A 23138-nucleotide genomic window follows, 5' to 3' on the forward strand; every position below is an offset into this window, starting at 1 on the left:
TTGCCCAGTGTCAGCCATGTTCCCAAATCTATTATGTCATGAAAAGGGGGCAAGGCTGTCAGGACCTGGAAGGAGCTGAGCACCCAGTGTGTCCCAAGGACTCTCTGGGTGGCTCTGTGGTGGAGACCAGTGCATCTGGGCTGTTGGGTTTGTTATTTTCCTATTCAGTATGATATTATGTTCCTTGTCTCTATGCATACTGCAAACTGCCTATTTCTTTGAACCTGAGATGCTTGTGTACACCCCCTTCCTTTTACCCGGATGTTCTTTTCCCTTTTTCTTTTTTCTATACCCCGTTTTATAATTGAAAACTAAATTAATATGAATTATTAAAAATAAAAGGCCTCTTTTTGGGTGATGATAATAAGTAGGCCTCCATAACTTAACACTTAACTATATTTTGTGGTCTAACTGTAGAGAGCAAATATGTACAATGCTATAATATCCAGGCTTAGGGGCTGATTCTGAGGTGGGAGCAAAGCAAAAAAAGAGCAAGTAACTCAACCATAGTAAAACAATGTTGCACTGCAGGTCGGGCAGATGAAAATGCACAGAGAGTTATGCTGAGCATATACTGTTATCGGGGCGATCCACCTGATAACAGCGGATCACCTTATAACTGCACTGTGTGTGCGGGTGACCAAAGGTAAAATATCGATCGGTCGGGCATGCCGGATCGTCCAGCATGCTCGTCCGATGCAATATTTTGCATGTTAAATGTCGGCCGCATCGGGGAGTGTATATCCAGCCGCGGACGACCGACAGACACTTCCCCTGTTCCTTCCCATGGAAGGAACAGGGAAGAGTCTCCTCCCCGGGGGTGGAGCGCAGATATCGGGGCCAATACACTGTGAGATATCTCGCAGTGTATGCCCGCGATATCTGCAGGGTGACAGGCTGCCAGATAAAATGTCTGTTGGTCTAACAGGCATTTTATCAAGCAATGTATGCCCAGCATTAAATTTGGGAGGGGTGTGTCCAAACTGAATTCTAAATTACAGTGTAAAAATAAAACTGCCCAGCATTTGTGGGCTACATGCAAAAGCAGTCAGTATTTGCATGAAAAAATAAAAAATAAATGCATTTGCACCCCTTACACTGAACATGGTTTGTCCAGGTGCAGAGTTACTTATTATAATTATTTTTTTATGCTTTCCTGCTAACTACGTAGTACTCATACCCCGAGAGCACTTTGGCCTTCCCCATCAGTACTAGATTTTGCTGTATGCAGTAGTATACATTTCAAATTAGAATAACAATTCTGGAAATGTTTCCTTCATTTTTGCTCTTATGGGTTACCTTTTGTTTTAAAGTGAATGGCAGTGGCCTTGAATTGTTTTAAGCATAGAGCCATCTTGTTTATGTGCTCGGACCTGGCTGTTGTGTCTGCAGGGAGATTCTGAATCTATAAATTAACAGTTTACAATAACAATATTAACTTTGTAATTTTCTGTGCCATAACATTAATCACCCAATAGTTTACAGTTAATACAATCAATGTGCCTTTTTATATAGTATATGGATCGAGTACCTATGTTGAGGCTATGGGACTATGCACAGAACATTGACCTCATCTATCCCTGGCACAGTAAGCACATAATGGGCAAGAGCAGAGAGTCCTACTGGTTTGTACTTGCGCACCGTGCGCTATAAATTAATATAATTTTGTTTTCAAAATATGTACAATTGTTGTTTGAGTAAATAACTTTATCATTGCTAGTAATATTACCTTTATAATTAATACTAGTAATAGTTAATGTTTTATATAAAACCAGTTTATGTTGAATACTGTATAATCTTGATGATATAATGTGGTGTTCCTTATGATATTGACTTTTGAGTTTTCTATTTTAATGCATGATTGCTTTGATTTTAACAGGAAGCAAGATAATAAAAGTAATGATTTAAAACAAGTGATAAGATGTAATAATAACCCTAATCCTTTTAATGCTCAAATTACAAGCAGAAGATCACAATCTCATTATCAGTTGCAAGGATGGGGTCTATTCCTGTTATCATCATCTCTCCTAATGAGTTGGAATACCATGCTGTGTTTATGAAATCCACACCTAATTGGGTGCATTAGAAATGAAAGGAGATCTGGGCCTGTCAGTCTTCTTGGATGACACATGAATGTGTTTTTTTCCCTACCTTTTCCAGATATCCTAACAAGGGGCTGAATGATAATTACTGCCGCAACCCTGATGGCAAGGCTAGACCATGGTGTTACACACTTAACCCTGACGTCCCCTGGGAGTTCTGTGCAATTAAACCCTGTGGTGAGTAGTAACCATATATATCCCTTCTATGTGAACTTCCTTTATCTTTAGTAGCATGCCAGTCTGCAAATGAATTGAAAATGTTTCAAACATTTTTTAAATCTTTACTTTCAAACTGTTTTGTTTCAGCAACTTAGTTTTCCATGTGCACATTAATATTTAATTATTTCTGCTATATTATTTATATAACTTAAAGAGCAAGTGTATATATTACATCAACATCTCAAAGCCTGCTTTAAGTTAAATTGAGTGTATTACAAACAGATAGCTTATATTCCTTGTACCATTTACCATTGCTAATAGTTGCCATCTACTTAAGTTTCTCTATTTTGGGACATGTCCTGAGCTAACATCTGAAATAACCCCTAAAATAAAAAAATCAGGTTTAAAAACTCTTTCGTACATTGTATAAAAATGCCCATTGTAAGCATTCAAATAGTTTTATATATAATATTATATAGCATAATTTTATAAGTTAATAGGCAATACAGATAAAATTGTCCATTACTTTAATAGAGATTATTATCACATATTTGCCTTGGGCATTCCAAGTCCCAGATTTAACCTTAACCCCAAAGGCTGTTTACGCTGCTACCAATTGATGTATGACTGCAACCTCCATACTTCATGTATATGAGCAACATGAATGTCACAATAATTAAATAAGTATGTGTAGTAAAATACAGTTTAAGTCAATAATGATAAAATTGTTTGTAAAAACAATAGCCAAAATAATTATTTCAATGTACTGTTTAAATCTTTAAAAAAAAAAAAAGACACTCGATATAATATCCAGTAAATGATGTTTGTCTTTGTTATGTTTACATGACATAAAAAGGATCTGGCATCTCTGGGAATTAGATTGCCAAACAAAATATCATAATACATCAGAACGTAAAATGGATTACAGTGTGATCTTGTGGTCCAGATGTTTCAGTCTTAGATATGGGAACATCTGTCTATTAGTTTAGATGGTGCTGTGGCTTCATTTTCATTTGAGTGGAAGATATGAGTTCTTTTTTGTGACCCAGCATACGGTAGTGTTGACAGGGATATGGTCTCCTCTAAGGTCACAGAATATTATATGTATTCCCCCATTATATAAAAAAATGAGAAAACACATCTCCCATCCTCAGTGATAATATTGAATATGACTTAATTTAACATATTCTGATAACATTTAATAGTTGAATTGCATGTAATTTTTCAGCACATAGCATAATCAATCACACTGATATTACAAGTGACTGCATAAAGAGCCAAGGGGAAGGCTATCGTGGAACTGTGAGAACAACGTTCAATGGATTCCAATGCCAGCGGTGGGATTCCCAGTTTCCACATAAGCATAATTTTACACCAGAAAACTACAAATGCAAGTAAGCAATTGACTAAAATAACTATATAATACATTTATTGGGTCTTTTCTGTTATCTACAATAGATTTGTGTTTTTGAGTCAAAAAGTCAGTGATGAAATCCACGTAATACAGCTGCGTAAGCACTGATGTAAACTGAGAAACTGGTCTACTGAAGACCGAGTACATTTTATTAGGTGTTGGTGCCATCAGACTATGTTTAGGACTAGTACTAGAGGAAGAAATACCTTCCAAGATACACTTTTCTTAGACATAATACAAAATATCTGTATTTTATACCATATCATCATGGTTTTTTTGTATATTTGTTCTGTAATCCATTTATAAACAGTAGCATTGGCTATATGACTAGTTCAAAGAATTTCTTGACTTTTTGAAAACATCCTCTTGTTAAATCCTGCCTACTTTCATATATCAGATACGTGGGATTCTCCCCTTTGAGCCTCTTAATCATTATCTGACATTGTAAGCAGGACCACACTGAATATGTTAAGGCAGCATAGGTGTCAACCCACCTAGTGCTCTTCAGTACAATAGAATAGGAAACACTTGGGTATGTCTGTACTCTGAGCTGCTGCTGGCTTGACATAGACAGTGTTGTTCCTGACAGCAGCAAATAACTGGGGGTCACTCAATTGGTACATACTATTTGCTATCAGGGCCGGTGTACGGTTTCTGGGCGCCCTAAGCAACATTTCATCAACCGCCCCTGCTCACTCCAATTCATAATATGCCTCACATCAGTCTCCCCAGTTAAATAACATGCCACACAGCAGTGTCCCAAATTCATAATATACTATATAGAATATTACACAAAGCAGAGCGCCAAAATTATAATGTACCTCTTAACACTGTCGCAAACTCATTATATGACACTCAGCCATGAATTATGCCATTCATTTTTTTTTGTGGACTCAGCGGCGCCCTCCAGTGGCCGGCGCCCTTAGCCTAAGGTTGCCTAATGGTAGCACCGGCCCTGTTTGCTATGTGAGGGAGCACAAATTAACGAGGGAAGGCTGTTGGGAAAAGTGGAAAAACTTTTAAACTTAAAGTTCTGCATCTTCCATTTTAAAATATTTGAATAATATAATTGTTTAATTTTAGCCTGCCATATACAGTATAACCCTGTTAATAGAAAGACAATTGAGCTTGCTTTTGCATCACGTGACTTCTCTTTGTTTCTCTGTTCTGCATGTGTTGGGCAGCACAGGTCAGTGAAGTGCATAGGATATTCTATATTTATTTAACTTACTTTATTTTTCCTTTAATTTCCTCTTTTGAAGTTTGGTGTTTGCAAACCCCTATTGAACTGGGGGCATGAGCAGGTGCACAAGGGCTCATTTAGTGCATATGCCAACTCTAAATGCTGCCTTGAATGGTCTATGATATGTGTGCTGTTCGCATGTTATGATTACAAGAATGCATAGAAATAGATTTCCGTCCTGACTAAGCACTGTACATGGATTGTTGCCAATAGAACACAGAGATTATGTATTTCATTTTCATCTAAAACATTTTGCTAAAGAGAATATTTATCTATTTGTAGACAAATGTAGATACAATATGCTGCACACCAGATGTTCTTACTTATTGTTCACCTTCAAAAAAAGGTACATTCATACTTCATTTCACTGTCACAACATCAGTGACTCATGCAGCACATGTGTGTCTGTCTCTAGTCTATACACATTACAGGTACAGAGACATGTTTGTAGCTGTGATACTGTACTTCAGTTCTATGCTTGCATTGTAATCGGCATGGTTTCACTGTGATGTGAGCAGTCAAAACTCTTTCCATGGAGATCCACTTCAGCATGGATATTATCTTGAACTCTATATGTTTGAGTCACTTCCAACTTTGCCTACTGCTCTTCTATTGTGTTTAGAACTCTAAACTTTTCACTTGTGCATTCTCTATTTCTAAATATCTTTCAGAAATACAATTCAGATATGCACTTTGCAAACTGGTTGTAGATTCATATGCCCATTTTGTCCACGTGTGTGTTTATATATGCGCTATATATACACAGATGCGCCCATAATCATTGTGGCTGATCATGCCACAAATGTGCGCACGCATCTCGCTACACACCACGGTACGCTATGGCGCGTCCCCGATTGCAGGAGTGCGTCTCCATTCAAACCTTTGGAGAGACTAATGCACGTCTCCATTAGTGGGAATCCATTTCATGCCACGCATGGCACGAGACTCTGCCCTACAGACAACAATCTAGCTGGGCATATCTGTATATATAACCGTGTATATAGGCGTCAGTCCCGGCGACTTAAAGAAAAACTCCAATGCTCGTTAGTGAGTTATCAACGTTTCAGAACTATTTATCAGTTATCAGTTATTTCATGAGGATACAAAAACAAATAATAAAACATTTTTACCTTATATACATTCTCGCACCCAGTGAACTGAACGCCAACACCTGGTCAGGACGCGGCTAATGTGACGTCAACAATCCTGCTCCCCATCATAAAGGTAACAATCAAATCTATGGCTACGGAAGCCTTGGAGCATCAAAAAGGATATATAGTCAAAACTAACTACACACAATGTAACACCTTCAATTTATACATATATCATATCAATACTTATGCTATATGTTCCTGATAAATCAAATATCTGTTTCGGATAATGCTAAACTCAATCATATCCGCAGAACATATAATGTAATAGTTTACATAACAATGATAATAATATGACTTCATAAATGGAATGATCTAAGTCTAATAACCTCCAGATTGTATAATCAGAAAATAATGAATAAATCCCTTATAAAAACAGGTGTTATATTAAAACATTGCACTATTGCTCATCACATTAGTTATCATTGATGACGTCACATTAGCAGCGTCCTGACTGGTTGTCGGTGTTCAGTTCACTGGGTGTGAGAATGTATATAAGGTAAGAATGTTTTATTATTCCTTTTTGTATCCTGACAAAAGAACTGATAAATAGTTCTGAAATGTTGATAACTCACTAACGAGCATTGGAGTGATTCTTTACACTGTATAAATATTCCTCTCACTGCAAAGAGAGGTAAAGAGGAGGGCACCGGGTGCAAGTATTCGTGTACTAACACAGGGAGTGCCGGCATCCTGCATACTGTATGTATATATATATATATATATATATATATATATATTAGGGATGTGCAGGCTCAGATAGGTTCGAGTTTGCACGTTGAGTTCGGATTTTTCCCTCCAAAAAAACGGAACTCAGAAAGAGGCAAAACGTCATCTTGCATGGACGAACATCATCATTCCTGGACAAAAGTCCAGGAATGATGATGTTCGTCCATGCAAGATGACGTTTTGCCTCTTTCTGAGTTCCGTTTTTTTGGAGGGAAAAATCCGAACTCAACGTGCAAACTCGAACCTATCCGAGCCTGCACATCCCTAATATATATATATATATATATATATATATATATATATATATATATATACATTCAGGTGCATAAATATTGTGACATTGACAGAATTTTCATATTTTGGACTCTATTCACCACCACAATGACTTTGAAATGAAACAAACAAGATGTGCTTTAACTGCAGACTTTCAGATTTAATTTGAGGGTAATTACATCCAAATCAGGTGAACGGTGTAGGAATTACAACGGTATCTATATGTTCCTCCCACTTTTTAAGGGGCCAAGAGTAATGGGACTATCAACTCAAAAGCTATTTCATGGACAGGTGTGGGCTATAGCTTTATTACATCGTCATTAGGGAATTTTTACTCACTACCCCATACTGTTGTCATGGTGTTCTTGGTCTGCAACAATGTTTAGGTACTGTAGATGGATGTGTCAAAGTAACATCCACATGAACTCCAGGACCTGAGGTTTTCCAGCAGAACATTGCAGAAAGCATCACCTCTACCAGCTTACCTTATTTCTATAGTGCATCCTGATGTCATCTTCTCATCTCCCAGGTTAATGACGCACACGCACCCAGCCGTCCACATGTTTGAAAACTTAAATATGATTCATCAGACCAGGCCTCCTTCTTTCATTGCTACATGGTCCAGTTCTGATGATCACGTGTTCATTGTGGGCACATTCTCTGGTGGACAGGGGTCACCATAGGCATTCTGACCGATCTGCAGTTGCACAGTCCAATACCCAGCAAGCTGCAGTACACTGTGTGTTCTGACATCTTTCTATCATAGGGCCTGATTCAGCACGGATCGCAAGTCTGCAATTGCATGCACCCGCTCGCTGCGAAAATATGCAAATGAATGAGATTGCAGTGCAATCGCAGCACTATACCAAGATGCCCACCACTGTATAAAGCCACCCACTTCCCATTACATACATCCACAAGTCAGCAAAAACATCTGTAATGTCAAGTAACATCGGACCCATACGCACAGCTGTGGTTGTGCTGACCCTGACTCACAAACTGCGAAACTTCCTGTCGCCATCTAGACCTCTGGCAGTGCAGGGGATTAATTATGCATGCCCCTGTAACAGGGTTCTAAAGCACAGGCACACCTGCGTTCCTTCATCCACCCCCCACTCTCCACCCCCAAATGGTGCTTCCTGTCATTAATATCTTTGTGCCGTAGCATGTCCGCTGCATTCGCATACCCGATTGCAGTAGCTGGCTTGCACATGCGCACTGCGATGCATACCCATGAGCAGAAAGCAAACATCGACCGGTCGCGTGCATCCTCAGCCTTGCGATCCAACCTAAATCAGGCCCATAGCCAGCATTAACTTTTTCAACAAATTGTACTACATTAGCTCTTCTGTGGGATCGGACATGATGGGCTAGCATTCACTACCTTTGGATGCCCATGACCCTGTCGCCGGTTCACTAGTGATCTTTCCTTGGACCACATTTGGTATGCACTAACCATGGCATAACAGGAACACTGTACAAGTCCTGCCTTTTTGGAGATACTCTGACCCAGTCATACCACCATCACAATTTGGCCCTTGTTAGAGTTGCGCAGGACCTTGCCCTTGTCCATTTTTCTTGCTTCCAACATATCTACTACAAGAACTGAGTGTTCACTTGCTGCCTAATATATTTGTTGCCTAATATATCCCTCCCTTTGACAAGTGCCACTATAATGAGATAATCAATGTTATTCACTTCACCTGTCAGTGGTTTTAATGTTACAGCTTCTCTCTCTCTTTCTACAGTAAATATCTATCTATCTATCTATCTATCTATCTATCTATCTATCTATCTATCTATCTATCTATCTATCTATCTGTCTGTCTGTCTGTCTGTCTGTCTGTCTGTCTGTCTGTCTGTCTGTCTGTCTGTCTGTCTATCTATCACAGAACTGTAACTATCTGTTGACTTGCATCAGAAAACATTATTACATAAATCTCTGATGTCTATTGATCTGTGCATGCACAGGAGTAGCATGTGGAGATCTAGTCCTGCGATGTTGGTTGCAGTGCCTCCAATTTCACAGCAGGTGGTGAAAAACGGTGAACTTTTGTGTAGTAATGAGACTTGCATTGATTTTTCTCAGGTCTCTCATTTATTTGTGTATAGAGATTCCTTAAGGGTCCTTAAGAAAATGATTATTTTCAGTTATCTAAGTATCTTTATAGTTAGTTACAATATATGTTATGCTCATAATATGTTATGCTCATAATTACCGACATTTGAAGTTTTCTCTCTGGGAGAAGTCTCCATCCCTAGATGCAGATGGGCAGTGATGAGGTCGGGCCTGAACTATGGCGTGATTAGGCCCCTTGCACCTAAATGCCGGGAATCGTGGACATTTGAATTGGGGACGGAGCCATATGACATGTTTATCATATAATCACATCATTAAGCCCTGCCCCTCCTGGCGGATCGTGGAATCATGGGAAGTTCCCCCTTATTCTGCCCACTTTACTAGGAAGTGGGCAGGATGCTGGAGAAGTGCCTACTCTTCTGGGGGGGGTTGCTACACGAAAAATCAGGAGTCTCCCGCAGCTTCTGGAAGAGTAGGCATGTATAAGTTATGCTACTATGTCTCTGCATAATACTTTCCAACTCTGGGAGACTTACAGATTTTGGGGAGCTCTCCTGGACATTCTGGAGAGTAAACCAGCCTACCAGATCCTTCCTCTTCCCCAGTGAAGAGTTTAGTCCAGGGACATGATGATGTGTTTTGTGGGGAATAATGTCATCATTTCCCCATCCCCACTGCACATTGTTGGAAATGACAGCATTTTATGGTGGGGTTGGGGTTGCGATGACATGATTCACTTCACCATGCCTCTTGTATCTACCACTCCCCAGGATCTCCCAGATGTATTATAAAAGAAATCTGCAATATGCCTTACATCTTCCCAATGTCTAACACCCTTTCCTTGTTGTGGCAGGGCACTTCATTACTATGCTATGTAAAGGGCTTCCAAGAGCTTTTTTTCATAGTACTTTATTAGATAACGTGTAAGATTTTGCATTTATGATGGAATAATTGGAGCCTAAAGTACAAACTGACACATTGCTCAATTGTTAAGGCCCACATAGTTCTATTACAGGACAGATGGCTGTTGGCTCCAATGTTTTGGCCAGTAATAAAGCCTGGATACTGGTCAACTTATCATCCAGGACACTATATGTATACAAATTAGGCAAAGGAGATTTAATTGTTATCTAAAAGAAGTTGTTGCATATTGATTAGATTAAGATCAGGCTCAGGGTACTGGATGGTATCTGAGCTCATCTTCCATGTTCATATTATCATTGTGAATACTGTATATATCAGCCATCTGCTTTCTCTGTACAATCATGAGTCATGGCCTGATCCCCAATCTTTGTTAAGGAGGGTTTTTCATAGGGTCTGTTATACAATTAGTTCAGACTGAATGCCAATGATATTTCATCTATCCCTGAGGGAAGATTGAAGATCACCTGGTCCATACTTTTTACCTCTGTTGAAAAACAGCTGTATTTTAATTTGAGGTGTAATCACAGTAATGTGGGTTCTAGTACTCTTGTTTCCATTGAGTCTTAAAAAATGTTTTCAAGTCAATTAAATCTCGGGTCAGGAATGGAATCCCCAGTTATGTTTGCCTCTGTCTTAGCTACTTTATTCCATACTCCATTGGTGTTGACGTTGTGAATCTAAGGGCGGGTGCTCAAAAGGAGTACAATTTCCTTTTTGTGGATGACATCCTGTTGTGCTTGGGGAGCCTCAGAGATTCCCTTTCACAGGTCCTACAGATTTTTGATTGGTAAGAATTCCTTTTCCAGGACTGTAGTAATGTTTTAAACTGACATCCACATACCATGACAAAGCACGTTGCATATGTGCAACTGGTATTGGCTTCTGAATGTTAGAAACCCACTCTTATCGCTGGGTTCGAGTAAACAGGGCAACTGGAAACTTTCTTCTTAGGCTTATCACTATAAAACCCAAAAATATCTACTGCAAGGGTTGTACAACTTTTGTTCACTCGTGAGGCAAGAGAAGTTATAAATCTGTATACATAGAGTTGAGCAACATTTTCATCAAACAAGGTGAATTTATATACAGTACTGTACATTTCTCAAAATACAAATGCAGAAATTAAATCTCATGGAATATGAAACCAAAGCTAAACAAGAACATTGTTTTGCTGGAAATTAGCACTACTACATAATGGCCTGTTCTTCTGTAAAAACCCAATTTGTATGGAGTTACACTGCAACTTGGGGCATCTCTTCATATGAACAGTTAATGTAACCATTAATTGATTCAATGGGCTTGATGTACTAAGTGGTAGCTTTTGTAAGATGACAACTATCAGCAGGTTTGGTCCCAAATTTTAAAATGTCAATAATATTAAATGCAAAACCAGGTGAGGTTTGTATTCAGTATTATTGCTGTTTAAAATTTTGGAGCTGCCGCATAGTAAATTTAGCCCAATGTGTTTTAAAAGTATGCGGATTATTTTAATTTATTATTTAAAAACATTACTAAATCCATCTTTTTCTGTTGTATTGTAGAGCTAACATTAAAATGCTCAAGAATTGGCAGCACAGATGGTGTAATGGTTAGCATTACTGATTATAGCACTGGGGTTGTGGGTTCGATGTGTGAGTTTAATCCCACACTTCAAAAACCTACTGGTAGGTTATTTGGGTCCAGGGGCATTTTAAGAGAGGAGGGGGCCCGTGTGCACTCCTCGTGCTGGCCAGCCACCGGAGCATTAGTAGACTCTGGACACTAGAGTGTGCCTGGAGTCTACTGTGCATGTGCAGAATGCCAGAAAAATGGACGCAGTGGACATTTTCCGGCGTTCTGTGCATGTGCTGTAGACTCCGGACACACTCTAGTTCCCAGTGTCTACTGCGCATGCGCAGAACACCGGAAAATGGGCGCGGCGGCCATTTTTCCGGTGTTCTGTGCAGCAGTGACACCCGACATGGGACCTTGGACAGGTAAGTTTAAAAAAAATATGGGTGCAGTGTGTGCGGTGCGGGGCCCGTGTGCCCTGCACACACTGCACCCATTATAGATACGCCACTGATTGGGTCCCTATAAACATGAATCCTAAGCATGTGGTAGGGAATATAGGGCCTGATTCAGAGCCGCTCGTAAGCGGCCGCTCGTTCGCTCCGAGTGATGTTCGCACATCTGCGCATGCGTATGGGTCATAATGCGCATGCGCCAACCAGTCAGTGCGGTCGGAAATCATGTGTTCGCAAAACAGCGAGTGCCTGCTAATTTGAGTGACAGGATGAGGCGTTTGTGGGTGGTAACAGGGGAAGGTGCTTGAAAACGGGGAGTGGAGATCCGAACGCAGGCGTGCCAAACGGTCAAAACGGGCGTTTTAAGGGTGTGCATAATTAACAAAGCAGCGTCATCGACCACGTCACTTGGTTGTTTCTTAGCCTGAACTGTTCGCATGATTGCGGTAGGAAAAACCAACCACAAGCACTGCGAGCAGTTCAGACACCTTTCGATGTACTCGATTAATCTAATAAATAGCGGAGATGACGTAGGATGCGAGCGGCCATGGGGCGTCTTTACAAAATAGCGAGCGCATGTTTCGTTCGCTCGCTCAGACATAGAGGCGTCAACAGACCGCAAAGAGCGAGCGCTCAATTTAAATAGCCGGCCCCTTTTTCTGAACGAGCGAGTGCAAATAGCGTCCGGCTCTGAATCAGGCCCATAGACTGTAAGCTCCACTGGGGCAGACTAATGTGAATGGCCAAATGTTCTCTGTAAAGCACTGTAGTATATGTTTGTGCTATATAAATAACTGGCAATAAATAAATAAGAATTGCTTGTCAAATTAAATACATAAGTTTTTCTCCAGTGGGGCTGCCACTTGCGATAGCATGGCAGATACCCTGTTGACTCAAGTGCAGGTGTTTGGATGACCCTGTGCTTTACTGGTTATTGGCTTATGTACAGTGGGCACTAAAGCAGCTGAGAGAAAACTCCTGTTAGCATTACTGCAAGTATTGTTAGTCTGCCAATTTCTTTTTTGCATTCCAGAGAAGTCTCATGGACTCCTATGTATAAGTGATGGTCACCTGTTATAAGTTTAGATAGTTCACAGTTGGGAATGGGATTCTTGGTTATTTGCTATAAGTTTATTTACATTTCATATACAAGAAAAAAACACACCATTTACATGTGTACTGTTTCTGAAAATCACTATTTTGTATTGGCCAGTTCTCAACAACAGTCACATATTTCTCCATAGAGTATTTGAGACCTAGAATGTCCTAAAGATAGCTGTAAAGGGATTTTTTATGATTGGTAATCATCTGAAGGCTCGGGCCTGATTCAGAGATGAATGCAACCCCTATATAAAGCAGAACGAGTGATTGTTGGCTAGTGCGCATGCACGAATGCCACACTGTGCACACGCAGCAATTGTTTTGCGACTATGATCGCACAGAGGAACCAATCGCAAAGTGAGTGACAGGCAGTCAGTATTTGGTGGCGGTAATGAAGGGGGGGGGTTTAGAAGAATGCAGGTGTGTCTGACCATTTAAATCCCGTTACATGGGTGTGTATAAATTATTCATTGCAATCTCCTTCGCAGCATGAGAGCTCCCATCGTGTCAAGAGAGCTGCAGTGTTTGCGGCTGGCCAAACTTGCCTTACATGCTGCGTGTCTACCTACTGTGCATCTATAGTACCGAAGTTTACGCTGTTGCACGTCTTCGGATGGATATGAGAAAGCAGCAGTGGGTGTCTCTATGCTCGGCTGTGCTTTGGAAGGCAATTAGTATATTTTACCAACTGATCTGTGAGAGAATGCAGCTGCGATTAGCGTCCATCTCTGAATCAGGCCCTCTATCATTTGCATGATGCAGTTGTCCCCAATACTCACTCAGAACCTGTATAGAGAATGTTGATCATCATAGGATTGAACAAAATATATTCTTTTCTGGGGCCAGCCATCAGTTCTACCATTGAAAATTTTATGGATATTTCATGAAAGAAAGAGGGGTTATATACAACTTTCCACCAAGGTTGAAATTGTCTTTAAAAGCACATTTCTGTCACTTCTGCAATTTTTTTTCTTACTCTCAGCTCGTTTATTAAGTATTATTATGTACACTTTCCAGAAGCTCTTTCAAATTATTTCCATAGGTTACAAGTTATTGAAGTAATAGCCAGAACAATTAAAACAGGTTAGTTGCTATATTCTAACATTAATTAAAGTGACTGTGTAAGAGGGCACACTGCACACTGATGTACAGTATGCTGCGCTATACTCTGCTGATTAAAGTGGCTGTGTAAGAGGGCACACTGCACACTGATGTATGCTGCGCTATACTCTGCTGATTAAAGTGGCTGTGTAAGAGGGCACACTGCACACTGATGTATGCTGCGCTATACTCTGCTGATTAAAGTGGCTGTGTAAGAGGGCACACTGCACACTGATGTATGCTGCGCTATACTCTGCTGATTAAAGTGGCTGTGTAAGAGGGCACACTGCACACTGATGTATGCTGCGCTATACTCTGCTGATTAAAGTGGCAGCATCCAGACTCACAAATGGCTGTGCTGCTAAAATGACTGAGTAAGGGGGCACACTGCACGCTGATGTATGCTGCGCTATACTTTGCTGATTAAAGTGGCTGCATCCAGACTCACAAGTGGTTGTGTGTACAAGGCATGCTGATGTATGCTGGACTGTACTCATGCCCATCTGCTTCAGTGTAAAAAAAAAAAGTAAAATAATGTTTTTTAAAAGAGTTTAAAAAGTAAAAAAACCCTCTTTTTTTGGAACTGTACTCCACTGTGTATACGAGCACCATGACTCCTTGGTCCATAGCCCATTGTGTATACAATTACTGTGACTCTGTTGACCGTACTCCACTGTGTATACAAGTACTGTGACTCCTTGGGTAGTAGCTCACTGTGTATACAAGCACTGTGACTCTGTTGGCTGTACCCCACTGGGTATACAAGCACTGTGACTCCTTGGGCCATTCCCCACTGTACTTACAAGCACTGTGACTCATTTGGCTGTACCCCACTGTGTATACCAGCACTGTGACTCCTTGGGCCATAGCCCACTGTGTATACAAGTACTGTGACTCTGCTGGCCATACCCCAATGTGTGTCCTTAACAAACAAGTATTGTGACTCCGCAGTGAGTGGTGATTAGCAAATACATAATACTAGTAAGTAGTTTTTGTACAACTTGAGTGATTTCATTAATATGGATCATGACAACCAACCGAGAGGAGAGCAGAAGCAGCAAGCAAATGCTAGCACTGCAGCTGCTGCAACCAGTCATGATGACAATACTAGTCCTTCCCTATCATCTAAAGCTCATGCTCAAGGGTGTAGAGACTTTGAAAAAAAGATTTTACAGGGGTAAAGACAAAAACACCTCTAAAGGTCAGGCCTTGGCCTTTATTTCTGAATGGTGGTTCTGCAATGGTCAGTGAGGCATATTCTGCCTCTCATGACACTGAAAGACCTTGTCACTCAGACTTTAGAAGAAGTGTAAAAAAAACTGAAAACCACTAAGACAGAAGATCAAACTGTGCATTCAGAAACAGTAATGTTACAAATCCTTGAGGAGAGTCTAAGTGCGTCCATGAGTGCTATGTGTGAGCCTGACCTTTCAGAGAAGCCACCTTCCACAGTTTCTGCTCCCTCCTCAGCATAAGTATTGTTGATGACATAGAAATTGAGGATGCCACCTTGGAATTGCAAGAGGATGAGGGGGATATTTGTGTAGCTGACGCTGGCACTAATGGGGATATTGAGGATGAGGATGTTTGTTTGTGTAAGTCAGGCATCAGTGGAAGCAGCTCTTGGCCATGATAAGAAGAAGGCCATTGTCATGCCTGGGCATAGGACCAACAAATCCACCTCTTATGTGTGGAATTATTTTTACCCAAATCCTGAAATTATTTGTCAAGCCATCTGTAGTTTTTGTGGAACCACAGTAAGTAGAGGTAGGGATGTTAGGCATCTAGGAACCTCCACACTAGTACATCATCTGCAGTGAGCTTATGACAAGTATTTTATAACATCAGAAACTGGTGCTAAAAAATAGCAACAAGCAGTCCAGCTAGCTCCCTTCTCTCTACTAGATCCCAGCACCTGCAATCTCCACCGCCAACACCTCCATCCTCAATATCCTCAGTAATGACCAGAGGTAGTTGGCAACCGATTTGTTATTACTAGGTGACTCCTCCCCTTTCCAGGACTCCTCAGAAGAATCCTTGAGTGCTTGGCCTGCTGCTGCTGCTGGGGATGGATCTTCATCCCAGAAATTGACCAAGAATGCTACTAGTAGAAGTTTAACAAAATAATTGACTGTTAAACAATCCTATGCAAGGGGAAGCAAGTATGACAGCTCTCACCCAGTCACACAGCGGATCACTGACACCCTGATGGCTATGTTAGTAATAGATGTGTCCAATATCCGCATTTAATGCAGTGGGTTTTACACAGTTAATTGAAGTCCTGTGTCCCCGGTACCATATTCCATTGTACCCACTGTCCACTTAACCAAAGATATGTGGACAAGCAGTAGTGGGCAAACTAAAGATTACATGAGGGTGAATCACCTTCAGCAGCAGAAGAAGTATCTTAGAAACAATGCTAGCTTATTCAGAGGCAGGCTACTTTGTGTTCCACTGGATTCAATAAGAGGTATACTGCTGACAACCTTTTAGAAAAACTAAGAGATGTCATAGAAACATGGCTTACCCCACTTGGACTCTACTCAAGATTTGTGATTTCTCATAATGCCACATATATTGTGAAAGCATTACAGCTGGGTGAATTTTAACACATCCCCTGTTTTGCTCACACGATCAACTTAGTGGTGCAAGGTTTTTAAAAATTACTGGGGCATGCAGGAGATGCTGTCTGTGGCCTAAAAAATTTCGGGCCATTTTTGACATTCAGCAACAGCATGCAGGAGTTTTCAGCACCTGCAAGAACAGTTTAACTTGTCCTGCCATCAACTGAAGCAAAAGGTGGTTCAGCGGGTGGAAGAACAGCAAAAAGCCATTCATAGCTATACAACAAGCCATGACATAGGGAGAGGAGGGGGAATGTACCTTAGCCCAGCACAGTGGAGAGTAATTTCTGTCTTGTGCAAGATGCTCAAACCATTTGAAGAAGCCACATGTGAAGTGAGTGCTGACACTGCTAGCTTTAGTAAGGTGTTTCCTCTCATTAGGCGTTTGGAAAATCAGATACAGAAATTGAAGGAGGAGGTTAAACAAAGCAAATCTGCAAAGTATGCCAGACTTGTAGATCAAATCCTTTATTTGGGTCTAAAAGAATTGCCCACCATTAGTGACACCTCTACTCCAAAGAATGGTGGAGGATTATTTTCATGACACCGTACATATAGACATGTCACAGAGTCCCTTTGAGAAAAAAAGGCAATTTGGAGGCCCTTGTACAAACTGGCTTTGAATTACTTAAGCTGCCCACCCTCTAGTGTGTACTCAGATAGAGTTTTCAGCACAGCCGGGAACCTTGTGAATGAACGGCGTAGAAGGCTACTTTCTCAATATGTGGAAAAGATGATGTTCATCAAAATGAAATTCCACACGGAGGACCTTTTCCAGCAATTATGTCACAGTACAGAGACTTCTGTAATGGTGGATTCCAGTGGGGATGAATTAATATTGTGTGAGGATGATGTACACACTGAGGGTGAGGATGGCAATGAGGGTGACATCTTGCCTCTGTAGAGTTGTTTCCTTAAGCCAATTGGTAGCTTGTTTTGTGGGGGCCCAAACAAACCAATCACTTCAGCCACAAAAGTGGCAGTCCCTGTTGCTGAAGTGCTTGGTTTATTAAAGTGTGCATGTCCTTTTTAATATCCAACATAAGGGGGGGGGAGGGCCCAAGGACAATTCCATCTTGCACTACCTTTCTTTACTGCTACTACTGTGTGGGAATGTGTCATAGATGTGCTTTAAACTGTGGTGTCTGTGCCACTGCTCTGTCCCTTAGTAACCAGCCAGCTCACTGCAGCCTTTGGCCAATAATGGTGAAAACAATTTTGTGAGCTGTGAGGTGGTCTAAACTGACTGGAAATGACTGAAAATTAATGTTATTGAGGTTAATAATACTCTAGCAACAACAAAAGCCCAAATTATGCTTTTCTTGTAAATTTTTGTCAAAAATCCAAATTCAAAACCAGTCACGGCAGTTTGGCAAATCCAAATCCAGCAAAAATGGTACAGTAGAGGCGCTTATACACATTATGCCCCTTACACACGTTATGCTACACAGTAGTACCCTTATACATGTTACACTACAGTAGAGTTGCTTTTTAACATTACACCACAGAAGAGCCGCTTATACACATTACTCCACAGAAGAGCCGCTTATACACATTATACACATTACACACATTATACCATTGTAGATCCCCTCCTCCTCATTCCTCATCATAATTCCTTCTTACCTTCCCCGCACTGCACCAGCACACACACAGGGTTACATAGTAGTCACCACAGCACATAGCAATCATATGGGCACAGCAGGGGATCTCTGACACCAGGGACTCTATAGGCGGCAAGAGGGTGCTCAGGGGGGGGTAAAAGGTTGGGGGAAGCTCTGAATGGAGGAGGAAATCAGGGGGCACAGGGTTGGGGGGATGCTCAAGGGAGCACAGGGTTGGAACAGACTCCCAAGGGGCACAGAGTAAGAGGGGGACACTCTGGAGCACAGGTTATGGGATCTACTAGGAAAGGAGAGCAGTGTGTGTCCTCAGCCGCAGGTACTTTAAACTTTAACTGGCTTTGAGTCCATATATTCACAGGGACCACCTGGGGCGAGAGCCAGCATTGGCAATATAAATTGCAAGTCTATCTACCAGTATCTGTGCTGGGATGCCAGCACAGACACAAAAAAAGACTTTCTCAAATATGTATATATAATGGGCTGCTACAAAACTACTTTTAAATCAACCTTAATTGTTTTATTTTTATTTTGCACAGACAGCTGTCTGGTTCATTTTTATTAATTTATGTTGAGTTTCTATTCAACACTGTTTCTTTTACATATTGCTAGAATTCATGAATTGATCATGTATTCCTTTTGCATATGGGAAGTACTGAATGTATCAAATTTATTGTGTTATTAGATTGTGTCAGTTTTCTATATATTCAATTATTCATATAAAGTATATCTTTAGACTAACAAATTCTTTGTCATATTTTTATTAGACTAAAACTAAGCGCTGTGTATTCCTTTTTTCCTTGGATCCTACAGAGGAAGCTTTCCGAACCAAAACACAAAGATCTGATGCTGGGATCTCTTTGTTTTGGTTCGTTTTCAGACCTGAGCCCCGTAGTAAGATCCGAGCCTGGACTGGAGCAGCTTGGATCCCCTAAGTTCGAGCAGGTTCATATTTCCTAAAATCCGAACCGCTCATATCTAGTAAAATGATGAGCCTTTCAAGATTGACAGAGCTGTCTTTCCTGAAAATGATCTGCAAATCACTGAAAAATATCTGTAATGTATGGGTGTAGATTGGTGGATTGGGTAATCTTTAAATTGTAAGGGGAGCTTGCTGATGTTTGGGCCCTTTAGTTGGTAAACTCTCTCCACCCTGTTCTTGCAGTTTCACTATATATATTAAGCTCAGTTGCTGTTTAGCCAGTTCTTGCCAGATTTTGAAACGCTGGAACCTTGTTTGGAAAAGCATTGATGCTATTCATCTCCACATACAAGCAGGGCACTCCAACCAGTATCAACAATAAATCAATAGCTTTCACATTTTAAAAAATAGACTTTTTTTTCCCTAAAGAGCACTGACAATGTATACCTCACAACTGTTCCGCTCAAGCAATGTGAATAGATGCTGAACACCCCCCCAAGATAATGAAAACAGGGGCGTGCCACAAGGTCCCACCCCTTTTTGGGTGCAGGCATTTTCAGCTAGGGGTCAACAAATTCACACAGAAACATGTTGGGAGTTATGGACAAAGCATTATTAGCACCCATATTACACCAGTGCAGCAATGCCCCTGTACCCATTATAGCACTTCCTTCCTTACACAGTACCCCAATACCACTCCACACCTCTCCCCACAATTAAACTAAAAGATAACAATAGCAGGGTAGTACATGTACTGTAATCCAAATCCTACCTTCCTACTACAGCATTGCATTGTTTAGATGCAGTTTTGTGTTTTGGTGAATTCTCTGCTTAAAAGTGGAAAACTAAACTATTAAACAGCTGATCCTTGAAGTTTACTTACAGCTACCCCCCTGCCAGAAATCTGTTGAACATATTATACTGTATACTTTATATTTTATTTAGAATCTTAAATTTCTCTGACAGGTGAACAACTAATATTTTATGATTGGTCCCTGATGTTGGAATAATTTATGACTTCATATTCAAAATTGAAAATAAGCTTAACAGAAAAGAGAAATATTATAGAAGAGACATTAGTGAAATTCTTGAGTAAACAGGTGAGCCTTCACTCTCAGCATTCTAAAGTGGAGGCCTCTCTAACTGTGTGGGGAACGAGTTCCATAGAGTCGGAGCTGCAAATCTCAAACCCCAGATGAATTTTGGGAGATTCTAGGTACTGCTAATAGTCCTTCATCCCAGTGATCGAGCGGAGCAGTAAAGAATCAGAAGTTGATTCAGGTACCTTGTACCCTGGTTATGAAAGTCATTAAGCAAATCTTGAAATACTGTAGATTCTCCAGCTTACAGGCACACAGTGAATGGAGTAGAAAATGGGTGTTATGTGACTGGATGGGGCTGGATGGTTAATAGCCTGTCAGCTGCATGTTGTATGTGCTGCAAGCAGTGCAATTCTTTTGCTGGAAGACCCAGGTAGAGGGTACTGCAGTAGTCTCAGCATGATGATATAAATGCATGTTAGACTTTAGGCAGATCTTCTGAATGAATTAATTTTGCTTGCTTGATTTTGTCTATGTTCCTCAGATGAAAGAATGAGGATTTGATAGTGGCTGATAACTGATGTCTCAGTGTCAAGCCACTATCAAGGACAACACCAAAATTCTGGGCATGTTTCATGTTTTGTAATTCTGAACCCCCAAGCATAAGTCCAGTTGGTGGGCTATGCTGTAGTCTTGTCCTTTTATAGTGAGCTCCTATCATAAGGACCTCTGTTGTATCAGGTTTCAATCACAGTCAACTGGCACTCATCCATTTAAGGTTGTTATTGGGTTCTTGATACCTGGAGCAAAAGACAGGTACACAGTTGTGTATCATCTGCATAGCAGTTGTAGACCAGGCCATGACGTCTGATTATTTCATGTATAATGCAAAAAGTATGGGAGATAGTATAAAACCCTGCTAAACACTGCATGGCAGTGGCACTGGTAATGATCAGTATACTCCAGAAGAAACTATTTGACCTGCTAGTGAGAAAATGATTTAACCAGCTAAGGACTGTGCCATCCAGTCCACAGAAGTTTGTCAGTCAGAATTCCATGGTCCACGGTATCAAATGCTGCAGAGAGATCCAGAAGGATTAAGATTGAATAGTCACCTTTGCCTCTTGCCATCAGAAGATCATTAAGCACAAATACCAGGGCTGATTCCATGTTATGTCTTCTCCTGAATCCTGACTGGAATGGATCATAAATATCATGGATTGACAAACAGTTTTCCAGTTCAGTTGTGACCACTTTCTCAATTACCTTTCCTAGAAAAGGAAGTTGATATCAGTCTGTAATTAGTCATGCAGTCGGGATCTAAATTAGGTTTTTTAAGGAGAGGTATAACAATTGCTTCCTTTAGTGGTGCAGGAAAAATGCCTGTCTGTAAAGAGCATTGAACTATTTTTGCTAATACAGGGCTAATTATGTCTATACACCTTATTAGCAGCTTGATGTAGACAAGGTCACAGATTGACGCAACATTCGGATAATTTCAGCAATATCTTTTACATCCATTTGGGTCAAAGGTGGTCCATGAAGACAGGCGGCTAACATTGGCAGGCTTGGAAACTTGGCACTACTTTGACGGCACTGTAGTGATTTCAGCCCAGATGGGCCGACTTTATCTGCAAATAAGTTTGCAAACTTGTTGCATCTTGACTGGGAGATGATTTCATCAGGCTACAGACATGCTGGTTTGGAAAGCATCTCCACTGTATGGAAAAGCTGAGCTGGCCTATTGGTTGCTGCTAAGATCTCATTGACAGGAACTCTGTTTTCTTGTGGATGATTGTGGATTGATATTCTTCAATATGCTTAATTATCTTTAGCTTATCCTTTACCAGGTAAGTCTTATTCCATTGTCTTTCAAGTCTATGACCCCTTTTCTTGAGCTCACTAACACTGTTATCAAACCAATGAGCTTGACGACGTGGTATGCCGGGTCGTATACTCACAGGGGGGATAATGTCCATTGCATCAGTCACAGCCCTGATATAGTAACAGACCACCCAAAACTGCAGAGAGATCCAGATTTGTTGCAAGAGCCTGGGGAGTCATACACCTTCTTGGGTGATAAGTGGTCAACTCCACAGGCAAAGTTCTATTTTGAGGGGTTGTGACTGAGAACCAAATTGAGTGGTGGTCTGACCATGTGACTGGGTTTATTTTTAGGTCAGACTTTTCATCCAATCTGAAAGACAAGATCAAGAGTGTGACCACTTTTACAGTATCTGTAGCAGAATAACCTATGTGAGACCTAGAGCACATTAGGTCTTGGCCAAGGCATGATAGCCCATCATCAACCCATGCATTGAAATCCCCAAGGACAAGCCATCTTTGATGCTCCAGAACTAGTCCAGTAACACTGTCTGCAATTTCTTATAGAAATACACCGGCATGCTACTGGAGAAGAGGACCGGATATTGGGGACAAGGTGAGTATAGTGTGAGTGTGAGTGTATGTAATAAACTATTACTTTCTATGGTGTGTGTGTCCTGTCTTTATTTTAATATTTTTTTTTACAGTGGGGTCCACCTGTTGGCACTTTTAGTTTTACATGTGCCAAAGGGCAGGCACACTGGGACCTGTAGTCCCACTGTAAAATAACAATATTACACTATGAATACTATTACCATTACCC

The 23138-nt window shown here is 40.8% G+C and overlaps 1 protein-coding gene across 1 annotated transcript in view; it reads left to right on the forward strand.

Annotated features, from left to right (window-relative positions):
- The window catches only part of HGF (hepatocyte growth factor), a 147877-nt gene that overhangs the window by 73443 nt on the left and 51296 nt on the right, over positions 1–23138 (forward strand). Inside the window, exons 7-8 of the mRNA XM_088468648.1 lie at positions 2161–2279; positions 3490–3655. Of these exons, the coding sequence (XP_088324774.1) occupies positions 2161–2279; positions 3490–3655 (285 nt within the window). The remainder of the gene's footprint in view (positions 1–2160; positions 2280–3489; positions 3656–23138) is intronic.

This window comes from Taudactylus pleione, unplaced genomic scaffold, assembly GCF_031769625.1.
Source record: "Taudactylus pleione unplaced genomic scaffold, aTauple2 ptg000086l, whole genome shotgun sequence".
In the NCBI taxonomy this organism is placed as follows: domain Eukaryota; kingdom Metazoa; phylum Chordata; class Amphibia; order Anura; family Myobatrachidae; genus Taudactylus; species Taudactylus pleione.